General features: G+C 46.8%; 1 protein-coding gene across 1 annotated transcript; it reads left to right on the top strand.

The window, feature by feature from the left end:
• The first annotated feature begins 1,139 nt into the window (after window positions 1-1,139).
• On the top strand, window positions 1,140-19,284 carry LOC144611309 (heme oxygenase 1-like). The gene is made up of 8 exons (XM_078430351.1): window positions 1,140-1,277; window positions 4,053-4,173; window positions 8,699-9,190; window positions 9,401-9,465; window positions 12,893-13,004; window positions 13,309-13,800; window positions 17,070-17,160; window positions 17,951-19,284. The coding sequence occupies exons 1-8, from the start codon at window positions 1,264-1,266 to the stop codon at window positions 18,082-18,084; spliced, it is 1,521 nt and encodes a 506-aa protein (XP_078286477.1). The 5' UTR covers window positions 1,140-1,263; the 3' UTR covers window positions 18,085-19,284.
• Window positions 19,285-24,706: the final 5,422 nt, after the last annotated feature.

Below are 24,706 nucleotides of genomic sequence, written 5' to 3'. Positions count from 1 at the left end.
GTGACGTTTCGGGTCGAGACCCCTCTTCACACTGCCTTTGATTTAAACCAGCATCTGCAGTTCTTTCCTACACATCCAGTCCCACCTGCCTGCGTTTGTCCCATATCCCTCTAAACCTGTCCTATCGGTCTTAACCCATTACCTTCTCTCCAGAGATGCTGCCTGACCCGCTGTTACTCCAGCATTTTGTGTCTATCTTCAGTTTAAACCAGTATCTACAGTTCCTTCCTACACACTAATTGTTTCTTAAACGTTGCAATAGTGCCCGCCTCAACTACCTCCGCTGGCAATAGACACAAAATGCTGGAGTAATAACTTTGCAGGACAGGCAGCGTTCGGGTCTCGACCCGAAACGTCACCAATTCCTTCTCTCCAGAGATGCTGCCTGTCCCACTGTTACTCCAGCATTTTGTGTCTATCTTCTGATTAAACCAGCATCTGCAGTTCATTCCTACACATTACCTCCTCTGGCATTTATTCACAAAATGCTGGAGTAACTCAGCAAGTCAGGCAGCATCTCAAGAGAGAAGGAATGGGTGACGTTTCGGGTCGAGACCCTTCTTCAGACTGGCAGCTCGTTCCAGACACCCACCACCCTATGTGTGAAAGGTTCTCGTTCAGCATATACGTTTTATCATGAATTAATTTTGATTAAAAAAAAATTCTTGAGACTGTGTAATCAGCAGCTAAGTGGTTAAATCTTTGGCAGACGGACACAAAAAGCTGGAGTAACTCAGTGAGTCAGACAGCAACTCTGGAGAGAAGGAATGGGTAACGTTTTGGGTCGAGACCATTTCTTCGTCTTCGCTTTAAACCAACATCTGCAGGGTTTTTTTCCTACACAAAACCTTGGCAGAGTTTTGCTGGTGTTCTTTGTGTTACTCGCACCGGCCCACTCTGCCTGGGGTTGTCAGGAGGATAAAGGCTTCAAACGACCTACACTCGGGGCAAGGGGGGTAGGTAGGTCAATCAGTCAGTGAGCCCCCGAGGAGATGAAGTCAGTCTCCTTTTTGCGCAATGCCTCGTTGTGCCGGCAATGTGTCATGCGAGTGATGGGAGGGACCGGACAACAAAAGACAACCCCTCTGCTTGTCATAAAACCAGAACGACAAGATAAGAGAGGGGGGGGGCAGACAGACAGACAGACAGACAGACTGCTGGCAGCAGACGATTGAGCAAGCAAGCACGCAGGGGAAATCCAGGGGCAGCAACAAAGAGAACTGAACTGAACTGAGCCTGTTGTCCGCAGCAAGCAAACCCAGCATGGATACCGAAAGGTAGGCGACAGCAGTCAGGCACAAGGGTGAAGAAGGAATTTACAGCAAGCGGGGAACAGGGAGTCAGAGAGAGCAGAGAGAGCAGAGAGGGCAGAGAGCAGAGAGGGCAGAGAGAGTCAGAGAGAGGCAGAGAGGGCAGAGAGTCGGGAGACAACAGGAGCCCGGGGTTTGCAACAGGGGGTAATCTGGGAGTGGGGGTCAATCTAGAGTGAGAGGGGGAAGCGATGTTGGGGGGGGGGGGGGTGGTGAGTAAACCCCGAGTGAGTTCGTGGGTGTACCCGGAGTGAGGGGGGAATATGAACCGGGAGTGGAGTGAACTCAGAGTGAGAGGAGGGAGTGAACCCTGATGGGGGTGGGGGGGGGGGGGGAGGAGAGTGGGGGAGTGAACCTGGATTGTGGTGAACCCGGATTGTGGTGAACCCGGAGTACAAGGGGGCGGTGAAGCCCCTAGAGTGTACGGGGGGGGGGGGTGAACGCCGAGTGAGTACGAGGGGGGAGTGAACCCCCTAGTGTATACGAGGGGAAGAGTGAACCCCGAGTGTGTAGGGGGGGTGAAGCCCCTAGTGTGTACGGGGGGAAGAGTGAACCCCGAGTGTGTAGGGGGGGAACCCCGAGTGTGTACGGGGGGAAGAGTGAACCCCGAGTGTGTGGGGAGGTGAACCCCCTAGTGTGTACGGGGGGAAGAGTGAACCCCGAGTGTGTAGGGGGGAACCCCGAGTGTGTATGGGGGGAAGAGTGAACCCCGAGTGTGTAGGGGGGGAACCCTGAGTGTGTAGGGGGGGAGAGTGAACCCCGAGTGTGTATGGGGGGGAACCCTGAGTGTGTAGGGGGGGAGAGTGAACCCCGAGTGTGTATGGGGGGAAGAGTGAACCCCGAGTGTGTACGGGGGAAGAGTGAACCCCGAGTGTTTAGGGGGGGTGAACCCCCTAGTGTGTACGGGGAACGAGTGAACCCCGAGTGTGTAGGGGGGAAGAGTGAACCCCGAGTGTGTAGGGGGGGAAGAGTGAACCACGAGTGAGTACGGGCGGGGATGAACCCCAAGTGTGTACAAGGGGGGAGTGAACCCCGAGTGACAGGGAGGGGTGAACCGGGAGTGAGGGTAATCCCTGAGTGAATGCTTGGGGGAGTGAGTGAGGGGGGGGGTGAACTGGGAATGAGAGTGAATCCGGAGTATGGGGGGAGGGGGGGAGAAGAGTTAAGCAGGGGTTAGATGGGGGTGGACCTGGAGCGAGAGGAAGTGGGATTTTGTGCATGTTCAGAGAACTCTTTCAACAAACCCTGGCTGGCAATGTGTTGTGGCACAATGGTCAAGGAGGTGAGATAGTGCAGGGCCTGATGAAGGGGTGGCATGGAGTGTGACAGGTAGTTTCAGACTGTCGGTCATCAGGGGTAGCATTGAATACTGGAGTACACAGCCTCAGCTCCAACAGTAATAGGCTTGCTCAGTGTTTCTACATTTGAAGCGTTAGTTTGTTTTCATAGACAACGAGGATACTGATTCAGATTTTCACATCAAACAGTTCAACAAAGGAACTGCCCCTTTGGACCACAACTATACAATACAATATATCTTTATTGTCATTGTACAGGGGTACAACGAGATTGGGAATGCACCTCCCATACGATGCAATAAATTAATTAGCTAATCACTATTAATATAAACAACCCAATGAAACAAATTAGAAACAGTTTTAAAACAGAATAAAGTGCAAGTAGATCTGTGCCGGTTCACTGTGCGATGTGACCATCCGGCTCAGCAGGACCGGTTCATAGCAGCTATGGCCCTGGGGATGAAGCTGTTCCTGAGTCTGGAGGTGCGGGCGAAGAAGGCCTTATATCGTCTGCCCGATGGTAGAAGTTCGAACAGACTGTTGCAGGGGTGTGAAGAGTCTTTGTGGATGCTGGTGGCTTTTCTGAGGCATCGTGTGTTGCAGATGCCCTCCAAGGCTGGTAGCTGTGTTCCGATAGTCTTCTGAGCTCTATGGACTACCCGCTGAAGAGCTTTCCTCTCTGCCTCCGTACAGCTGAGATACCACACAGGGATGCCAAGTTAAACTAACCTCCTCTATCTGCATGTGATCTCCATTCCCGGCACGTCCAAGTGGCCATCTAAAAGCCTCTTAAATGCCCCAAGCGTTCTGTTTCCATCACAATTCAAAGGCTTGTATTTGTATATGGGTCATCTCAATTTTTTCATCCCCAAATCTTTTAAGCGTCGTTATGAGATCTCTTTTTGAGATAGATCGAGAAAATCCCTTCTAATGCTGCTCAGTGTCGGGATCTCACTGAACTCCACTCCTATTTATTCACAAAATGCTGGAGTAACTCAGCGGGTCAGGCAGCATCTCAGGAGAGAAGGAATGGGTGACGTTTCGGGTCGAGACCCTTCTTCAGACTCCACTCCTACATCTCCACCGCCGCCAGCTCGATCTTGCCAGCTTCTGTTATGTCCAGGGTAGTATTCAACAAGGCACAAAAGGCTGGGGTAACTCAGTGGGTCAGGCAGCATCTCTGGAGAAATGGAATAGGTGACGCTTCGGGTCGAGACCCTTCTTCTGAAGAAGGGTCTCGAGCCGAAACATTACCTATTTCTTTTCTCCAGAGATGCTGTCTGGCCCGCTGAGATAGTCCAGTTTTTTGTGTCTATCTTTAGTTTAATCCAGCATCTGCAGTTCCTTCCTACATGTGGTATTCAATAAGAATCCCTCCCATGTGACCCATGTATTGATGTCCTTGACCCCATCTCACCCTAACCCTTTGACCTCTATGTTTCAGCATGCCGACCGACTTATCAGAGGCTCTGAAGCTGGCCACAAAGGAGTCGCACGAACTCGCTGAAAACTCTGAGTTTATGAGAAAGTTCCTGAAAGGTCAGGTCACAAGGGAAGACTTCACAGTAAGTAACTACCTTTGACAGTTCATTCACCCAAATACACACGATGACAGGATTAAAGTGGGATGTAACAGTATTTGTGAATCTCTTGGTTTAGTTTAGAGATACAGTGCGGAAACAGGCTCTTTGGAGTATGTGTGTGTGTGGGAAGCAGAGTTCCCGGGGAAAACCCACGCGGTCACCGGAAGAACGTACAAATGCCATACAGACAGCACCCGTGGTCTGGATCGAACCTGGGTCTCTGGTGCTGTAAAGCAGCAACTCTACCACTGCACTGCCCACAATGGCATTGAGGCTACAACTTGTCCATTTTACAAAAGATATCCAGGTTCTAAAATCAGGGGATCTTCCAATGCTGAAGGAGACCGTTAGGCCCTTCATGTCTATGACGGTTCTATGAGAAGGCTACCCAGTTAGATTCACTGTCGTATTTATTCTTCCTAGCCTTATAAACGTTTCCAATGAAGCATTTGCCACAATATCGGAACCGCTTTTCGACGTACACTTAAAGTAAAAATCCTAATCTCTCCTGCTCTTTTAACCAATTAAGTCTGTGTCCATTGGTTACCAACTCTCCGGCCATTTTCTCGTTTCCTCCATTGTATCCATTTGTGAACGCATCCCAAATCTCCACTTAACCTTTCATGCTCTGAGAGGAATAAACACGGCTTCCCTCCTGTCATTTTTTTTTGTCAGGAGACAATAACACAATGGAGATGCCGTGCAAAAACAACTTGCAAGCTCACTGACATGGGCCTTGGGGGAGCTGGTCACTGGAAATGGGAAGTGGAAGGAGGTAGTGAGAACTGGAATCAGGGATGCAGGCAAGGTATTGGGTATTGAAATTTGGTCTAAAATAAGGAAAAGTCGGGGGGTCGCAGAGTGAACAACGAGGGACCTGGCTTTTTATTGGGGGGGGGGGGCTACCAAAAGAGCACACTTTGTAGCTTTGTCGACACTCTATACTTTTGCGTACGGTATCCAAATCACAGAATTTCACTGTGACACGTCACATGATAATAAAGTTTCTCAACCTCCAGATGTTCCATAGTGCTTTACAGTACAATGTGAAAGGTGGCACTTTTTATTATGTAGGAAATATTTGTACAAGGCAAGATCCCACACACAGAACCTAGGAAGTGACGAAATAGCCTATTACGATTATCATGGATAGCACTTGGGATAAATATACCCATGGATTCCTGCTCTTTAATAAATGGAAGTTAAAGATTTTTTGATTTTTTTGCATCCCCCTGAGAAGGACAATCTCATGTCTAATCTGAAATTCAGTACCTGGGGATGAATTAGCCAGCCTAATCCCATCCACCGCACTAAATCTGCAGCCTGGCAGACCTAGCCTCTGCCTAGAACAGCAGTCATTACATGTGTAAGAAGGAACTGCAGATTGATTTATTCACAAAATGCTGGAGTAACTCAGCAGGTCAGGCAGCATCTCGGGCGAGAAGGAATGGGTGACGTTTCGGGTCAGATGCTGGTTTACACCGAAGTTAGACACAAAATGCTAGAGTAACTCAGCAGGTCAGGTAGCATCTCTGGAGAAAAGGGTCTTCTTCTGAAGAAGGGTCTCGCCCAAAAGGTCACCTATTCCTTTTCTCCAGAGATGCTGCCTGACCTGCTGAATTACTCCAGAGATGCTGCCTGACCTGCTGAATTACTCCAGAGATGCTGCCTAACCTGCTGAATTTCTCCAGAGATGCTGCCTAACCTGCTGAATGCCTCCAGGATGTTGTGTCTATCAGCAGTCATTACATGAAGGATTCCCAATCTGGAGTCGGGTATCTACAAAGACATCTCTTCCCCTGTCTGGCAACAGTTGTAAACTGGGCAACCTCAGTCCATGCTGAAAGGAAGGAGATTTTATGGCTCTAAAATAGGCAAGGCCACATGTATCAGCAATTGAGTAACACTTTACATTTGATTGTAGAGCACTCCAAACATGTGAAACGGGGTGTTATCCAGCTCACTGTGAGCAATAACACAGGAAATTAATAATTTATTTATTAGACTGTAGAGATACAGCGTGGAAACAGGTCTTTCGGCTCACTGAGTCCCCGTACACGCACACTATCCTACACACTAGGGACAATTTACAGAAACCAATTAACCTACAAACCTGTACGTCTTTTGAGTGCGAGGAAACTGGAGCACCCAGAGAAAACCCATGTGGTCATAGTGAGAACATATAGACAGCACCTGTAGTCAGGATCGAACCCGGGTCTGACACTGTAAAGCAGCAACTCTACCACTGTGCCACCCTAGTGATTGTTGGTTACCAAAGTCAGAAATAACTGGCAAGCTATCCCTGATTGCACTTGAGTGCTTGTTAGGCTGTTTCAGGAGGCTTTGAGATAACATTGGAAGTCTGGAGTCACATCTAGGCTAGACGGGATGAAGATTGCAGGAAGGATATTCGTGACCCTGATGGATTTTCCAACCAAACAGCACCCTCGTGGTCACTGGTATTAGTCTTTTTACTTCAGATTTGTTTAATTGCTTGAATTCAAAGTTGTTAGCTACTGAAGTGGCAATCTATTTCATGGTTCAGGCCTCTCATTACTCGTCCAGTAAGTGATCCATTATGCTCCTGTCACTCCAAATGATGTTGTGACATCCTTCTTGTTATCATTCCCCTGTGTTACATGCACATTGCCATCAGTGGCAGTGTTACTGCTTCAATAGTTTATCAGAAAATAACTGCAGATGCTGGTACAGATGCGGGCACCAGCATCAATAGTTTATCTCCAGGTTTGTAATCAATCAGGAAATCAATGTATTTGGAAGGTGTTTTAACAGCTAGACCAGGGATGGTTAGAAAATAAAAGATCAAGGTCCATCAACTTCACTTTCTGTGGTAATCACATACAACAATAACAGAGTTATTGATTAAGCCAGCAATCAATTCCCGCAAAATGTTCTACAGAATCCAGTCAGCAGGCCAGAAAATATTCTACAGAAATGTACAAGATATTCTACAGAATCTGAAGATAAACACAAAAGACTCAGAAGGCCAGGCAGCATCTCTGGAGAAAAGGAATAGGTGACGTTTTGGGTCGAGACCCTTCTTGAGACTGCGAGGCAGGGAAGGGGGAAACGAGAGATATGAAAAGGTATCACAAAATGCTGGAGTAACTCAGCAGGCCGGGCAGCATCTTGGAGAGAAGGAATGGGTGGCGTTTCGGGTCGAGACCCTTCAGAAGATATGAAAAGGTATATAGAGCAAATTAATGAAAGATGTGCAAAAAGACAGATCAAAGCCAGCAACAGCGATCAGGGAAAGGTGGAGCCCACAATGGTCCATTGTTGGCTTGGGGAAGATGATAACAAGTAATACAAACAGTGAAACTCAGCAGGACGACAGTGAAACTAGTAAGAAGACTAGGGTGGGGGAGGAACGGAGAGAGGGGGGATGTGAAGGTTACTAGAGGTAGGAGAAATCAATATTCATACTTGAAGTTACAGAAATCTATATTCATTACTTGAAGTCAGAGACATCAATATTCAACAAACTAGTAAAATCCCAAGCATGGATAGTCACCTGAGCATTATTAGTCTCACTAGTTTTGAATTCCCTTCCAAATATAGGCCACTGATAGACATCTCAGTCCACTGTTCAGGACAAGCTGCAATATATGGTCATGGACCTTTGAAGTACCAAAAGGTGACCTCTCAATCATCTGAGAACATGCCAAATTTGCACAACCAGTCCTTTTAATCCATTCGTTACCACTGAAATATTCCTCAAAATGCAGTCATCGCTGTAATATTGTCAATTTGGCAACAGCATAATCCAGAATATCAAGGCATTGACTGGATTTTCTGCCCTGGTGATGTTGGTTGATCAACAAGTATTGGCTGGATATACTGTATGCATAAAGTCTATTGATTTCCCTTGAATCATCCCACTGAATTTTTCTGTTTTACCTGAGAGAAGACAGATTAAAAGATGGTAATTGGGACACGGTAGCACTTCCACCATAGTGTTTAGAGCAAAAGGGGCCTGATACCTGGCTCATTGAATACTACACTCTCCTTCCTAGTCCCTAGCATCCGTTTAACATTGCCTTCAAAGTCCTTGGTACCATGACCATAAGACAGGAGCAGAATTAGGTCATTTGGCCCATCAATTCTGCTCCGCCATTCGATCATGGTTGATCTGTTTTTCCCTCTCGATCCACTGAGCTTTTAGTCCCTTCTCCACTCCACCCATTTCACTCCCTTATTCTCTCTGCTTTCAACCTTAGAGCCCACCTTCAACCTCTGCCCTTGACTGCAGTCCCCTCCCTCTCTCTGTTCTTGTCTTTCCTATGCTGCTGTCCTAACAGTGATCCAAGTCTTCTTCACCATCCTCTTGCTTCCCTCCCTTTCTCTACCTCAGCTGCTCTTGTTACCTCAGTGTTACCAACTGGTAGGTGCCAGCAGTAGCCTCCCTCTCTCTGCCCTTGCTCCTTTCCTTCCAACAGTGGTCCGAGCCTTATTCACCATCCTCTCGCTTCCCTCCCTACTCCAGCTGTTACTGGACTCTCTGTACTTCATCTACACTGCCCTGGAAGAGGAGACCGAGCGGAACAAGGACCACCTGGCCTTCGCCCCCGTCCACTTTCCCTCCGAGCTGAACCGGAAGGAAACCTTGGAGCAGGACCTGGAATACTTCCACGGGCCGGAGTGGAGGAGCCGCATCGAGTGTCCGAAGGCCGCTGGGAATTACGTGTCCCGCATCCAGCACGTGGGACGCAGGGAGCCCGAGCTGCTGGTCGCTCACGCCTACATCAGGTACCTGGGTGACCTGTCGGGGGGGCAGATGCTGAGGAAGGTGGCCCAGAAAGCTTTGCAGCTGCCAAGCACGGGTGAAGGGGTCGCATTCTTCACCTTTGACCGGGTCACCAGCTCAACCAAGTTCAAGCAGCTGTACCGCTCGCGCATGAACACGCTGGAGGCTGACGGAGAGACGCGGCAAAGGATCCTGGATGAGGCGAACAGGGCCTTTCAGCTCAACGTGGAGGTAAGGGAAAGGCTCTTGTCTAGTTTATCAGTGAGCATTTTTAATGTACCAAAGCTCAGATGGATTTGGTTCTGAGGCTTTCACAGCTTTATGCCATTCGTTCTTTGTACTAACTTGCTCACATTCATCCTGTGGTTTTTCCTTTGACCTGGCCAAAGTTTTAGAATGAGGTCCTATTCTAAAACTCCTTCAACTTATTTCCACTTGCAGGTGTTTGATGAGCTGTTGCAACTGGGAGCTCCCAACCAGCAGAACGGTGGCTACATGAATGGCAGGTAGGAATCTTTCATCAGGGTGTGGACTTGACTCTTATGTTGACCAGGCCTGTAACTTTGTACCACAACGTGGCATTTATAACTCCCTCTACCCAGCCAAAAATGTGACCCTAATCCCAGAGCCCCTCCTTCATTGTGCAATTGGGACGTTACAGTTAGTGACTCAAGATACGTTTCCACTAGTGGGAGAGTCTTGGACCAGAGTCTTGGAGAGGCAATAGCCTCAGAATAAAAGGACGTACCTTTAGAAAGGAGAATTTTAGATTTAGAGATACAGCTCGGAAACAGGCCCTTCGGCCCACCGAGTCTGCGCCGCCCAGCGATCCCCACACATTAACACTATCCTACACACTAGGGACAATTTTTACATTTACCCAGTCAATTAATCTACATACCTGTACGCCTTTGGAGTGTGGGAGGAAACCGAAGATCTCGGAGAAAACCCACGCAGGTCACGGGGAGAACGTGCAAACTCCGTACAGACGGCGCCCGTAGTCAGGATCGAACCTGGGTCTGCGGCGCTGCATTCGCTGTAAGGCAGCAACTCTACCGCTGCGCCACCGTGCCACCGCTGCGCCATCCGAGATGAGGAGGACTTTCTTGAGTCAGAGGGTGGTGAATCTGTGGAATTCATCGCCACAAGGTTGTGGAGGCCATGCCCATGGGTATTTTTAAGGTAGCAATTGATAGGTTCTTGATTAGTTCGGGTGTCAGGGATTATGGGGAGAAGGCAGGAGAATGCAGTTGAGAGGGAAAGGTAGATCAGCCACGATTGAAACTTGGAGTAGACTTGATGGGCCGATTGGCCTAATTCTGATCCTACAACATATGAAGATACCGGTAAGGAAACCGAGCGATGGCATCCAATAAGATACAGTTAGTGAACGGAGCATGGTTCAGTCAGATTAACAAAAGAGCTGATAAGTGTAACTATTATCAGTTGTTCCCTGTGCATTTCCCAATGGAAGACCAACACCAACAAACATATTGAGATGGAGAAATGCAGGGAAAGACCTCCTTAACACCAGTCCTAAATTAGTGTCCAGAAACAGGCATGGAAGAAATAGTCAGCTGGTACCGCTGTCTAAATGGACAGAGAATAAGGTATAGATAGATCTGATTGTTGGCATCTACTGGTCCAGCAACCGAGTTTGAAGGAGGGTCTCGACCCGAAACGTTAGAGGCAGGAAACATGTTCCCAATGTTGGGGGAGTACAGAACAAGGGGCCACAGTTTAAGAATAAGGGGTAGGCCATTTAGAACGGAGATGAGGAAAAACTTTTTCAGTCAGAGAGTTGTGAATCTGTGGAATTCTCTGCCTCAGAAGGCAGTGGAGGCCAATTCTCTGAATGCATTCAAGAGAAAGCTAGATAGAGCTCTTAAGGATTGTGGAGTCACAGGGTATGGGGAGAAGGCAGGAATGGGGTACTGATTGAGAATGATCAGCCATGATCACATTGAATGGCGGTGCTGGCTCGAAGGGCCGAATGGCCTACTCCTGCACCTATTGTCTATTTTCTATTGTCATCACCCATTCCTTCTCTCCAGAGGTGCTGCCTGTCCCACAGAGTTGCTCCAGAATTTTGTGTCTATATTTGGTGTAAACCAGCATCTGCAGCTCCTTCATACTCATACCCCCCTTCACCCCAGCTATGTTTTGACATTTAATGTAGACAAATCTTTAATATGTTCACCAATGCCTCCTGGCGGTGCGATGGGCAAACAAGCCTGTGCCTGCACCACATCCACATGCATCGGAAAGGAAGTGGGTATAGGGGTATAATTAAACTCAATCTCCGTAGTTAGCAGGGAAGACAAGTGTTCTAATTGCCTGCAATGCTCTAGTTTGAAGGAATTAGTTGACAATGTCCATGCACACTATAAATATTGGGGCCCTGAGGAATGTGGCCAAACAGAGACCCAGGGATACAGGTACATAGTTCCTTGTAAATGGTGCCACTGGGTAGACAGGGCAGTGAAGAAGGCACCTCACAAGTCAGGATATTGAGTACAGGAGTTGGGACTTGTGTTATAGCTGTGCAAGATGTTGGCAAGGCCACATTTGGAGGCCAGTGTTCAGTGCCCAGTTCTGGTTGCCCTGCCATGGGAAAACTGTCATTAAATTCGAAATGATCCAAAAAAGATTTGCAATATTATCCAGTCCGGAAGGTTTGAGTTATAAGGAGAGTTTGGATAGGCTGAGACTCTTTTTTTTCTCCCCCTGGAGAATTGCAGGCCGAGGGGTGATCTTGTAGACGTTTGTCAAATCATGAGGAACATAGATAAGGAGATTAGCTATAGTCTTTCCCCCAGAATAAGGGAGTCTCAAACGAGAGGGCATAGGTTTAATGTGAGAGGGTAAAGATTTAAGAGACCTGAGTGGACAACCTTTTCACACAGTGTGGTGTGTAAATGGAATAAGGTGCCAAATGGAAGCAGGTACAATTACACCATTTTTTAAAAAAAATCTTGAACAGGTAGTACCATTAAAGAAAAAGAAATGGTTTGAATACGTTAAAAACAAAGTGCCATGACATATCGAATACATGTTTAACTCACCTCCCTCTATCAAGATCTTAAACTGCTCAGAGAACCATTTTGCATCTCTGCCACCTCTTTCTTTCATCATCTGGGTAAAAGGGAACGTATAATTTCCTACCACCACATGCGTTCTATTGCATACTCCACAGACTAGTTGGATTCCCAAAGCAAGAGGAACACAGGTATAGTGGTGACATTTATATTTCCCTTGGCCGTCTTTGACCTGACAGGTCCTGTTATCACAAAACGACATCAAGCATGTGATGTTGCTGGGTTATTAACAATGTGAGAGGGTAAAGATTTAAGAGACCTGAGTGGACAACCTTTTCACACAGTGTGGTGTGTAAATGGAATAAGGTGCCAAATGGAAGCAGGTACAATTACACCATTTAAAAAAAAAAATCTTGAACAGGTAGGAAATGTTTGGAAGGTCATGGGCTAGGCCAAGCCTAGTAGTCCTAACTCAGCGGGACAACTAGGTTAGCGTGGATGGTTGGACCAAAGGGCCTCTTTCCATGCTGTGTGGCTCTGTGATTCTGGAGGGAAGAGCAGAATAAACCAGATTGCCCTGCCTGGGTTGAACCAGGGGCATGACTGAAATCCTGGCTTGTGAACTCTGTGCAGGGTACCCACATGGAAAATGTCTGCTAGAAAAGTTAAAGAGCTTGCTATTCACCTCCAAACTCACACACACACACACCACACAGTTCCAGGCTGAAAGGCAACGTGCTGGCAGTCGCTGTGTTTGTGTGTGTGTGTGTGTGTGTGTGTGTGTTGTGGGAACAGGTCTCATTTTGAATGTAGATCAGTATGAGTAGGGAGTGCATTGATGATAGACTAGTCCAAACTAACCCTCCTCTTTGTCCTCTGCCTTCGACATGCTCAGTGACCTATCGGAAGCTTTGAAACTGGCCACCAAGGATGTCCATGAATTGGCTGAAAACTCGGAGTTCATGAGAAACTTTCTGAAGGGACGGGTCACGCGAGATCAGTTTAAGGTAAAGACGTGAGAAAGCATGCTTTAATTGAAAATTAAGCGCAGTTAGAGATTCAGTTTCATATTTTCATTCTTTGCCCATCACTTGGCCTTTCCTGTCTCTTTCCCTTCCCCAATCTTTCTCCCCTGTCCATACCTGGAGATGGGAAGCCCAGCTGTTCTTCCTGTTGTGGCAACTGGTGGTACCAACTGGTAGATGCCCACGGTAGCCTTCCCTCTCTCTGCCCTTGCTCCTCTCCTTCAATGGTGTTCCAACAGTGGTCTGAGCCTTATTCACCATCCTCTCGCTTCCCTCCCTACTCCAGCTGTTTCTGGACTCTCTGTACTTCATCTACACTGCCCTGGAAGAGGAGACCGAGCGGAACAAGGATCACTTGGCCTTCGCCCCCGTCCACTTTCCCTCCGAGCTGAACCGGAAGGAAACCTTGGAGCAGGACCTGGAATACTTCCATGGGCCGGGGTGGAGGAGCCGCATCGAGTGTCCGGAGGCCACTGGGAATTACGTGTCCCGCATCCAGCACGTGGGACGCAGCGAGCCCGAGCTCCTGGTCGCTCACGCCTATATCAGGTACCTGGGTGACCTGTCGGGGGGGCAGATGCTGAGGAAGGTGGCCCAGAAAGCTTTGCAGCTGCCAAGCACGGGTGAAGGGGTCGCATTCTTCACCTTTGACCGGGTCACCAGCTCAACCAAGTTCAAGCAGCTGTACCGCTCGCGCATGAACACGCTGGAGGCCGACGGAGAGACGCGGCAAAGGATCCTGGACGAGGCAAACAGGGCCTTTCAGCTCAACGTGGAGGTAAGGTATGCAGGTCTCTGCGTGACCACAGCTTCTGGTTAATTTCTTATCCTTTTGTGGGACAGCAAAGCATTTACAGTACGATTAACATTCGTTGGCAGGAAAGAATGGCGATTCTTTTCATATCTGCATGCTCTTTCTTTCAAACAACCCAGCAGTGGGATGTATTCTGTCTGATTAATAATGCCACAGATTACATCACACATCCTCTCTCCACGCCTTCACCGCTTCCGTCCTAACCAACACTGAAGTTATTCAGAAAAATAAAGAGATGCTGAAAATCAGAAATGAGAACGTGTCACAGATCTGATGCGATAACTACCTCTCTTTCCACAGGAGCTGTGAGCTTTTTTCTAGCATTTTCTGTTTTTATGGTTCATTAAATTGTTTTGATGGGGTGGATGGGATCATGTTGGGTGTTTCCACCCCCATACAGTATAGAAGAGATGCACTGAATGGATCAAATTAGCAAGTCCAGAAACCCAACTTAGTGTAGGAAGGAACTGCAGGTGCTGATTTACACCCAGGATAGAGACAAAATCCTGGAGGCGGCACGGTGGCGCAGCGGTAGAGTTGCTGCCTTACAGCGAATGCAGCGCCGGAGACTCAGGTTCGATCCTGACTACGGGCGCCGTCCGTACGGAGTTTGTACGTTCTCCCCGTGACCTGCGTGGGTTTTCTCCGAGATCTTCGGTTTCCTCCCACACTCCAAAGATGTACAGGTATGTAGGTTAATTGACTGGATAAATGTTAAAAAAATTGTCCCTAGTGTGTGTAGGATAGTGTTGGTGTGCGGGGATCGCTGGGCAGCGCGGACTCGGTGTGCCGAAGGGCCTGTTTCTGCGCTGTATCTCTAAATCTAATTTTTTTTTTAATATCCTGGAGTAACTCAGCGGGCCAGGAAGCATCTCTGGAGAGAAGGAATGGGTGACGTTTTGGGTTGAGACCCCTCAATCTGAAATTCACCCAATTTGGTGCTCCACTCACAGATCTTCTAGGAGGTGGGTTTCACCACTGCACCAGTGATTCAGAGGTACCACCGTCCGGACACTAATTGGCTGTCGGTGTTGCCTTCCGGTTGCGAGGGGGACCACCGGTGGGAGTCTCTCTATGCAGGGATTCTGCCGCTCTCCATCGGGGACCTGGGGCAGAAGGCGTTGCACCGAGGAGTGCCCTGCAACCTGTTTCTCTCGCAGTTCACAGACTCGCCACTTTTGCGGGCTGGAAGAGTCTGTGTTCCATGTGTACATGGAGTGTGTAAGGTTGCGGCCCCCTGTTCCAATATCTAAAGGGGCTGCTCCTTGCCTTCTGGCTGCACTTCTCACCTGCCATCCTCATCTTTGGACACCCTGTGTGTAGGGGAGAGGGTAGGGCCGAAGATGTCCTAGGCCCGGCCAAGCTGGCCATTCGCGAGTCACAGCGCCAGGCGGAAGAGGGCTCTGCCCAAGCCGGCTGCCTGTCCCTTTTCTGGGGTTACGTCCGCGCCCGGGTGGTGTTGGAGAGGGACTGCGCGCTGTCCACGGGCACCCTGGGGGATTTCCGGGACCGCTGGGCACCGTGGGGGGTTGGATGCATCTTGGATAGGGATTGTAATATAATTGTATAATAGTTTCATTCGGTATATTTGTTTGTATTGTATTCTGGTGGTGGGTTCCATTTTGTTTTAATGCATTGTAAATATTATTTTAAAATAATTGATTTTAAAAAAAATATTAAAACAAAATTATTCAGAGGTAGGGATGTTGCCGCCCAGCTAAATGTTTACTCCAGTGACCAGACTCATGTGGCAACACAGTTCAATAAGTGGGGGTGGGTGAATGATAACGGGTTTGCCTTCCCTGCCATTCTTCACCCCTCTAGTGGGGTACCGCAAGGCTCGGTGCTGGGACCACAGCTATTTACAATATACATTAATGACTTGGATGAAGGGATTAAAAGTACCATTAGCAAATTTGCAGATGATACAAAGCTGGGTGGTAGTGTGAACTGTGAGGAAGATGCTATGAGATTGCAAGGTGACTTGGACAGGTTGTGTGAGTGGGCGGATGCATGGCAGATGCAGTTTAATGTGGATAAGTGTGAGGTTATCCACTTTGGTGGTAAGAATAGGAAGGCAGAGTATTATCTGAATGGTGTCAAGTTAGGAACAGGGGACGTACAACAAGATCTGGGTGTCCTAGTGCATCAGTCACTGAAAGGAAGCATGCAGGTACAGCAGGCAGTGAAGAAAGCCAATGGAATGTTGGCCTTCATAACAAGAGGAGTTGAATATAGGAGCAAAGAGGTCCTTCTGCAGTTGTACAGGGCCCTAGTGAGACCGCACCTGGAGTACTGTGTGCAGTTTTGGTCTCCAAATTTGAGGAAGGATATTCTTGCTATTGAGGGCGTGCAGCGTAGGTTTACTAGGTTAATTCCCGGAATGGCGGGACTATCATATGTTGAAAGACTGGAGCGACTAGGCTTGTATACACTGGAATTTAGAAGGATGAGAGGAGATCTTATCGAAACGTATAAGATTATTAAGGGGTTGGACACGTTAGAGGCAGGAAACATGTTCCCAATGTTGGGGGAGTCCAGAACAAGGGGCCACAGTTTAAGAATAAGGGGTAGGCCATTTAAAACTGAGATGAGGAAAAACTTTTTCAGTCAGAGAGTTGTGAATCTGTGGAATTCTCTGCCTCAGAAGGCAGTGGAGGCCAATTCTCTGAATGCATTCAAGAGAGAGCTAGATAGAGCTCTTAAGGATAGCGGAGTCAGGGGGTAGGGGGAGAAGGCAGGAACGGGGTACTGATTGAGAATGATCAGCCATGATCACATTGAATGGCGGTGCTGGCTCGAAGGGCCGAATGGCCTCCTCCTGCACCTATTGTCTATTGTCTGCTAAAGAAGGATTCACTAACCCCATTTAATCCTCCCACCGTACCACCACCATCCAGTTGACGAGGTGGCAATCACACCACTGTATCCTTCATTTCCCTGTCCAAATGGTGTTGGCAGTGAGTCCAGTCAAAAGGATATTTAAATATAGTTTCCCAGCAATCAGGAGATGGAATATTTCCTGCTAACTTCAAGAACAATTGTGCATGGTATCCCCTTTACCACTTCAAAAACAAGGACTGGCTGCTCTGGCCGAGTTTGGGGATCGGTGCCCAGCCTCGCTTGACTACATGTGCCACACTGAATGACAAACTCACATCCTCCCATCCCCAAATCACATTATTGCAAATGATTAGGAATTTTAAAAAAACGCTCTCCATTTCTCACTGCAGGTTTTCAGTGAACTTCAAACACTGAGCTCGGGGTCAGAGAGAAATGGCATCGTGCATGGGAGCGACATCCGGAAACGTACCGTTGTTCAAGGTAAGGGAAATGGCAGAGGGGGAAGACCAGGAGGGTGATTACAAGTGTTTAGTTTAGAGATACAGCTTCGAAACAGGCCGCTCGGCCCACCGAGTCGACTCCGACCAGCGATCCCCGCATACTAACACTATCCTACGCACATTAGGTAACAATTTACAATTAGGGAGATCCTGGAGAAAACCCACGCAGGTCATGGGAAGAATGTACAAACTCTGTACAGACAAGCACCCATAGTCAGGATTGAACTTGGGTCTCTGGTGCTGTAAGGCAACTCTACCACCTATTTCGCCTGGGCAGCTTGCAGCCCAGTAGTATGAACATCGACTTCTCCAACTTTAGATAGTTCCTCTGTCCCTCTCTTTCCCTCCCCCTTCCCAGTTCTCCCTCTATCTTCCTGTCTCCACCTACATCCTTCCTTTGTCCCGCCCCCCTAACATCAGTCTGAAGAAGGGTCTCGACCCGAAACGTCACCCATTCCTTCTCTCCTGAGATACTGCCTGACCTGCTGTTACTCCAGCATTTTGTGAATAAATACCTTCGATTTGTACCAGCATCTGCAGTTATTTTCTTATTCTACCACATGTGCCAGTCTGCAGCTCCATGAGTGGAACTGGGATGGGTGCTGTGTTCTTGAGTAACCCTGGCCTTGACGAAGAGTCCATAAATACATTCCCTACCTCTCTGCAAAAGGCGGGTTCACCAACAACTGACCTGTGAGAGTACACAGGGCTTCCATATGAACACGAGGACACTTACTGATCCGATTGACAGGAATCTGTTTACATTGCAGGAGGATCAATGCAGACAGGAACCACTCAGGACTCGCAATCACGTGAACCACTGACTGTCGGGTCAGGCCTGCAGTTTGTTCGAATCCTTGGCTTGGTGGCAGTGGTGCTTGGTATTGGGTGGTACCTGATGTAGAGCCTGCTGATCATGAAGCACAGAGTTTCAACCTGAACGAAACTCAGAAGAACCTTCTTCGTCATATCTGTATTTGCAGCACTAACTGAATTGTTTCCTATGCCAGTTGCGGCTCAGTGGGTAGCACTCTTACCTCATAGTCAGAAGGCTTTGGTTTCAAGACCCACTGGGGTTACCACAGCACATGATTGAGGCTGGCTTCCCAGCAAATGCTGTACTGTCAAAGATGCTGCCCTTTGGGCAAAATGTGAAACCAAGATTCCCCTCAGCACATTAAAAAATTCTATAGCAAAGTGGAACAGGGTTTTCTGTGGTGTCAGTTAGAATTTAACGCTTAATTACATTAAGATAGATCACCTGCTCTTGTTAGTAGGAGGTTCAGTGGCTTTCAAGTGCTTTGGGAGCTGATCTGCCCCATGTACGAATAAGCCCATGCAGAAACTGTGCTCAGATCATTGCTCTGGAGGAGCGGGCTAGTGACTAGTTGTTCAGGTTCTACACTGCCCTCGTTCCTGTACTGCATCAGGTACTGGAATTTTTAAAAAACCTCAGGAATAAAGGAACGAGAGGCACCCATTCGGCTTCTTAAGCTGGTTCCACTATTCGACGAGATCAGACTTGTAATATATACCCAAACTCCATTCATCTGCCTTGTCAGTATTTGTTGACATTCTTACTGAATAGAAGTACTAAAAAGGATAATTTATCCTCACTGCCCACAGCCTCCTGGGGGAATATCCAGGTCGAGGTATCCTGCTCTTTCAAGCAAAGTGCAACAGACAACGAGAAATAGGAAACAAAGAGAAACTGCACTTAAAAAAAAAAGAATAATTCCTTTAAAACATTTTTGTATTGTTTTCGAACGTCATTGTGAACTTAAATGTGAAAGTACAACAGAAAGTTGTATCCCCACTTCTGTGTTCAACTTGGCATAGGTGCCTTTTAGCTGCCTCGGTCGCAAGGTTTGGAATGGCCAGCCCTTAACCTCCCCACCCCGATTCTCCCTTCTCAAACCAAGACCTGGATCAGCTGCTCTATTTCTCTGGATGGTCTGGCGTCAAATTTTGTCTGATAATTGCTCCATGAAGCACAGTAATGTTTTTCTAAAGTTATAAACATTTCTCTATTTTTGATGTTCTGTGTATAAATATTTGTACAAATTATTTTGTAACCATTTTGATCTAAACTACTGCTTTTCAATTAAAATTTATGCCAAACATATATTCTGCGTTGCTCGATGATTGCAAGAACGAGTGGAATGAGATTCTGAGAGCCCAAAGGGTTAATTTGGTGGTGAGATACACAAACCACTTTTGAACTCTGGTCCAGTACTGATCTCAATTAACATCGTCACGAAGTAATAACTAGTTTCAGAACTGCTGATAGAGAAAATTGGTTAGTGGGGAAAAGGGAAGAACTAGTGTGGGAAAAAAAAAATGGACTCAGATTCTTAGTCCTGCACAATTACCAATGCAAGCGGCTGTACATCAGGAATAGCCATGGATGTAATGTTGCCCTAAAATGCAATGAATACTTGGGCAAGATACCAAGGGTCACAAAGTCTTTAAACCAACTAGTAGGCACACCCACTGTATAACTGCAACTTCAAAAATGGCCTGCGGAGAATGTTACAACATGTCGCTGGATTGTAAGATGAAGCAAGGGAGTGTCTTTATAAAACATGACAGGAAGATGTTTATGATGAAGATGGATACAAAATGCTGGAGTAACTCAGCGGGACAGGCAGCATCTCTGGAGAGAAGGAATGGGGTGATGTTTTGGGTCGAGACCCTTCTTCAGACTGAGAGACGGAGACACAGGCATATGGGAGAGTAAGGTGTGAAAAGGCGAGATGAAAGGGGATGAAGGACAAGGAAACATAGAATGGATCAGTTAGCTGAGGGGAATCTGATGTTCAGGGACTCACTGAGTTACTCCAGCACTTGATGTCTTTCTGTGCAGAGTTAGCCCTAGTAACAATTTCTTTAAAAAAAAATTCTAAACTTCAGAAATCTGTAATATAAACAGAAAATTCTCAAGCTCAGCCTAACCTGCTGCATTTTCCAGCAATTTCTGTTTATTTTTTAACCTGGTTGCAGTTTGCCTGGAATACTCATTATGTTTGGAGATCTCTGGCAAGTCAAATGTGACCTTCCGTTCCAGAGCTGACCTTTAAATCTCCTAAAAATCACTGTTATGAATGCCATGCCATTATTAGTGGGTGGTACGCTGAAAACCAATATGAGTGAAGGGGTGTGACTATCTCTGTTAGCTTTGAGTGCTGCACCACTCACTGCAACCCCAATTTATTCTTTCACCACTGGCAGTCCTGACTTCAGCTGCCCGAGACAAGCTCTGGGTATTTCCTGCCCAAGCTCCTCTATCCCTCTTAATTATTATCCTTAAATCCTAGCTGGCGGCCAGGATTTTGGCCACCTGTCCAAATACTTATGTGACTCAGTATCAAATGCCCTTTGATAGCACCCCTGTGGAGTATCTTGGAATAGTTTACAATGTTTATGGTTTTTCATAAATAAAAGCTGTTACTCAGAATGGTGCTGGAACATGATCTGTTGATGGAACCAGCCAGTCTGGATATTCAGTCCCAAAGATTTGTACCAGATGGCTTTAAGATGAAGAGATTTACAATGGACGACACAAAATAAAGTTGCCACATATAATAAAAATGACTGACTGATTTCCCAACTGGATTTATTAACAAAAATGTATTAGAATGTCACAAGGATTCATTGAGCTAGAAAGTAAACACGAGGGAGAAAGAACATACAATTAGAGATGGAGTTTATAGACAGGAAGGCAATTTTCTTTCTGTTATTGTCATCTCCCAAGATTTCTAGTTTCACTTGCAATTGTCATTTTTAATTCAGTTGACACATTGTTTTTTGTTCAGCTTTCTTTGCATTATCCTGCCTAGATAGGAGTTATTTTTGAAGAAGGTATTCAGTTCCTTAATACTGTTCCAAGATATTACACAGTACAGTAGTATAATAAAATGTTCTGCCGTTATGGTGGATTTAAGTCTGAAGAAGGGTCTCAACCCGAAACGTCACCCATTCCTTCTCTCCTGAGATGCTGCCTGAACTGCTGAGTTACTCCAGCATTTTGTGAATAAGCGCTACCAGATAGTCGTCATTGAGGTAAGTCACCACGCTCTTCTTGGGCGATGGATTCCCATTTTGAAACAGGTGGAAGAAGTGAGAGATTGAAGATGTCCTTGAACACTCTAGCCAGTTGGTTCGCACAGGTCTTCAGCACTCGGCTAGGTACTCTGTCTGGGCTGAATGCTTTGAGTGGATGACCACCCAAAGGATGCTCGGACAGCAGCCTCAGAGAATGAGATCACAGGATCTTCGAGAACTGTTTGGCCTCGTGTAGTTGTGTCATTGTCTTCCTTTCAAAGCGTGCATTAAAGGCAGAGCCCATTGAGAGCGGTTTTTCTGTTGCCATTTATGCCATCCGGATTTGCCTTGTAGGAAATGAAATCTTGCAAGCCCTGCCACAGCTGTCAAGTTTAAAGGGAGCATAATCCATACCTGTGCTCCTGCTGCAAACATACCGACATTCCTGGTATCCTGGACCCCAACCCTGGTTCTGGCCACACATCTGACCCACACTCTGGTCTTGGTTACACACCCTGTTTGCCCTTTGGACACGGACTCATATTTAGACAAATGCCAGGTTATTAGGATTTCCAAATAATCAAATGCTGGATTATCAGAGTTTTAGTGCTTACATTTGAATTCACAAGTATCTGAGTGATAATTTATTTGCAAGGGAGGAGTCAGGTAAAAAGGGCATTACGAAGGTTAGGGAGATACAGGGATGGGGTATTAATAACCGACTGGAATTAGATTAAAGGTGGAGACTCTAGTGGAGCATGGATGACTGCATGAATCAATGCATAGCCAGTTTTTAAAAATATTGTTATATTACAAAAGGTCATAATTTCCAATTGTGCTGAATTGAAAAATGTCCAATAGCGACCCAAAGATTAAGTTATAGCACAAATCTCTGGATTTGAGCAAAAACATTGGGATATTTCTGATCAGTACCCCAAGTCTTTGGATCAAAATGGAAAAGATTATTCACTTTCTCCTTGCAGAGCCAAAGTCCGATATCAAGACTGTTGATCTCTCTGGTTAGACTCTGCTAAGTACTGCAGTTCACGGACTTGATAGATCTTTAATCTACAAAATAAGAAACTCTCTTCTGCTCAATTTCGAATATTTTGATTTGTCATTTTCCTAGCTGCAATGAAAGATCTTTGACCTGAAACTTGGACATTCTCTCAGATGTTGCCTGACTTGCTGCGTGTATTCAGCATCTTATGTTCTATTTAGGTCTCTATCATCTACTTGTGATTTGATGCAGTCAGGATAGGTTAAAGAGGCTGCATAGGAAGGAACTGAAAATGCCAGTTTAAACCATGACAGACATAAAAAGCTGGAGTAACTCAACAGACCAGGCTGTATCCTTGGAGAAAAGAAATAGGTGATGTGTCAGGCCGAGATCCTTCTTCAAACAAAGACAAGGGACAAACCACAAAAGCAAAGCAGTTGTACACTGCCCAGTCCATCACGGGTACTACCTCCCCACCATGGAAGGGTTTTACAGTAGGCGCTGCCTCAAAAAGGCAGCCAGCAATTATGTCTTAAGACGACATAGAACAGGGGCAGAGGGGAACGTTATTTAGAATAGAAAATATAGAAAACTAAAATCTTGCAAAACTCTTCATACTTTCTTAGATAGACACCAAAAACTGGAGTAACTCAGCAGGACAGGCAGCATCTCTGGAGAGAAGGAATGGGTGATATTTTGGGCCGAGACCCTTCTTCAGACTACACATTTAATATTGCTAGTTATACTTAGTAGCCTTACAATCACCTTACAACAAAGCAGGTTAACGTGAAGACTGCAGACACAAGGAACCAGATATTTATTTGTTTCACAAAATGCTAGAGTAACTCAGCAGGTCAGGCAGCAGCTCAAGAGAGAAGGAATGGGTGACGTTTCGGGTCGAGACCCTTCTTCAGACTGATATTTATTTGTTCATCAGTATATGAACGTCCTGCAGTGTGATACAGCGTGGAAAACAGACCCTTCGGCCCAACTTAGCAGAGCTGACCAACATGTCCCATCTACACTCGCCCCACCTGCCTGCGTTTGTCTAATATCCCTCTGAACCTGTCCGATCCATTGTTGTAATTCTGTACCCTCTCCTCTGACTCTCAATCTGAAGAAGGGTCTCGACCCGAAACGCCACCTATTCCTTTTCTCCAGAGATGCTGCCTGACCATCTAGCACTTTGTGTCGATCAGCAGCCATTGCATGAAGGATTCGGTGTTTCTCCATAGACATCTCTCCCTCCTCTGGCAACAGTCGTAAACTGGGCAATCTCAGTCCATGCTAAAACGACAGAGATTTTATGGCTTTAAAACAAGCATCTGCAGATCGGGTCTCGATCCGAAACGTCACCCATTCCTTCTCTCCAGAAATGCTGCCTGTCTCGCTGAGTTACTCCAGCATTTTGTACAGTATCTATCACGGTTTGGACTAGCATCTGCAGTTCCTTCCTATACATTTCATCTATATTTCTTTCCTACACAGCCTCTTTAATCTATCCTGGCTGCAGCATTCAGTCACACCAGCATTTTGTGTCTATCAACGCGCTCTAGAAACACGGTCTCGCAATGCTGGAGTAACTCAGCGGGGCAGACAGCATCTCAAGTGAGAAGGAATGGGTGACGTTTCGGGTCGAGACCCTCCCTTCTTCAGACGGTCGACCCGAAACATCACCCATTCCTTCTCACCTGAGATGCTGCCTGACCCGTTGAGTTACTCCAGCATTGTCATGGCTTCCATTTGTACCAGCATCTGCAGTTATTTTCCTACTATAACGCGGTCTGGTACTCACCGGGTGCCGGCGAGCCTCTGTGGTTTTGCGGTTGCAGCTCCTAGACTGTGGAACAGCATCTCTCTCCCCATCAGAACTGCCCCCTCCATCGACTCCTTTAAGTCCAGGCTCAAAACCTATTTCTACTCCCTAGCGTTTGAGGCCCTCTGAGGGGGCGCTGTGAACTGTTTATGTATGTGCTGTTATGTTTGTGTGCCATTGTATGTTCGTTCTTAGTACCTGAACTGATGTGCAGCACTTTGGTCAACGTGGGTTGTTTTCAAATGTGCTATACAAATAAAATTGACTTGACTTGACTTGGAATAGTTTACAATGTTTATGGTTTTTCATAAATAAAAGCTGTTACTCAGAATGGTGCTGGAACATGATCTGTTGATGGAACCAGCCAGTCTGGATATTCAGTCCCAAAGATTTGTACCAGATGACTTTAAGATGAAGAGATTTACAATGGACGACACAAAATAAAGTTGTGACTTGTCTGAAGAAGGGTCTCGACCCGAAACGTCACCCATTCCTTCTCTCCAGAGATGCTGCCCGACCTGCTGAGTTACTCCAGCATTTTGTGAATAAATAAAGTTGTGACTTGACTGCGAGAAGGCCGCGGGAGCGTTGCCCAGGGCAACGTCCCTCAGCCAAGCGCCGCCTCCCCGCGAAAACGTCAGATCCGCTCCGGTTTCGCGCCAAACG

This window comes from Rhinoraja longicauda, chromosome 40 (assembly GCF_053455715.1).
Source record: "Rhinoraja longicauda isolate Sanriku21f chromosome 40, sRhiLon1.1, whole genome shotgun sequence".
NCBI classification, from domain to species: domain Eukaryota; kingdom Metazoa; phylum Chordata; class Chondrichthyes; order Rajiformes; family Arhynchobatidae; genus Rhinoraja; species Rhinoraja longicauda.
This window is presented reverse-complemented; position numbering and strand designations above follow the sequence as displayed.

What these genes read in the sequence shown, in the direction of transcription:
- LOC144611309 (XM_078430351.1), top strand. An exon ending in TCACGCGAGATCAGTTTAAG is followed by an intron (nt 13,005 to 13,308) that starts GTAAAGACGTGA and finishes TCCCTACTCCAG; the next exon opens with CTGTTTCTGGACTCTCTGTA. An exon ending in GAAACGTACCGTTGTTCAAG is followed by an intron (nt 17,161 to 17,950) that starts GTAAGGGAAATG and finishes TTTACATTGCAG; the next exon opens with GAGGATCAATGCAGACAGGA.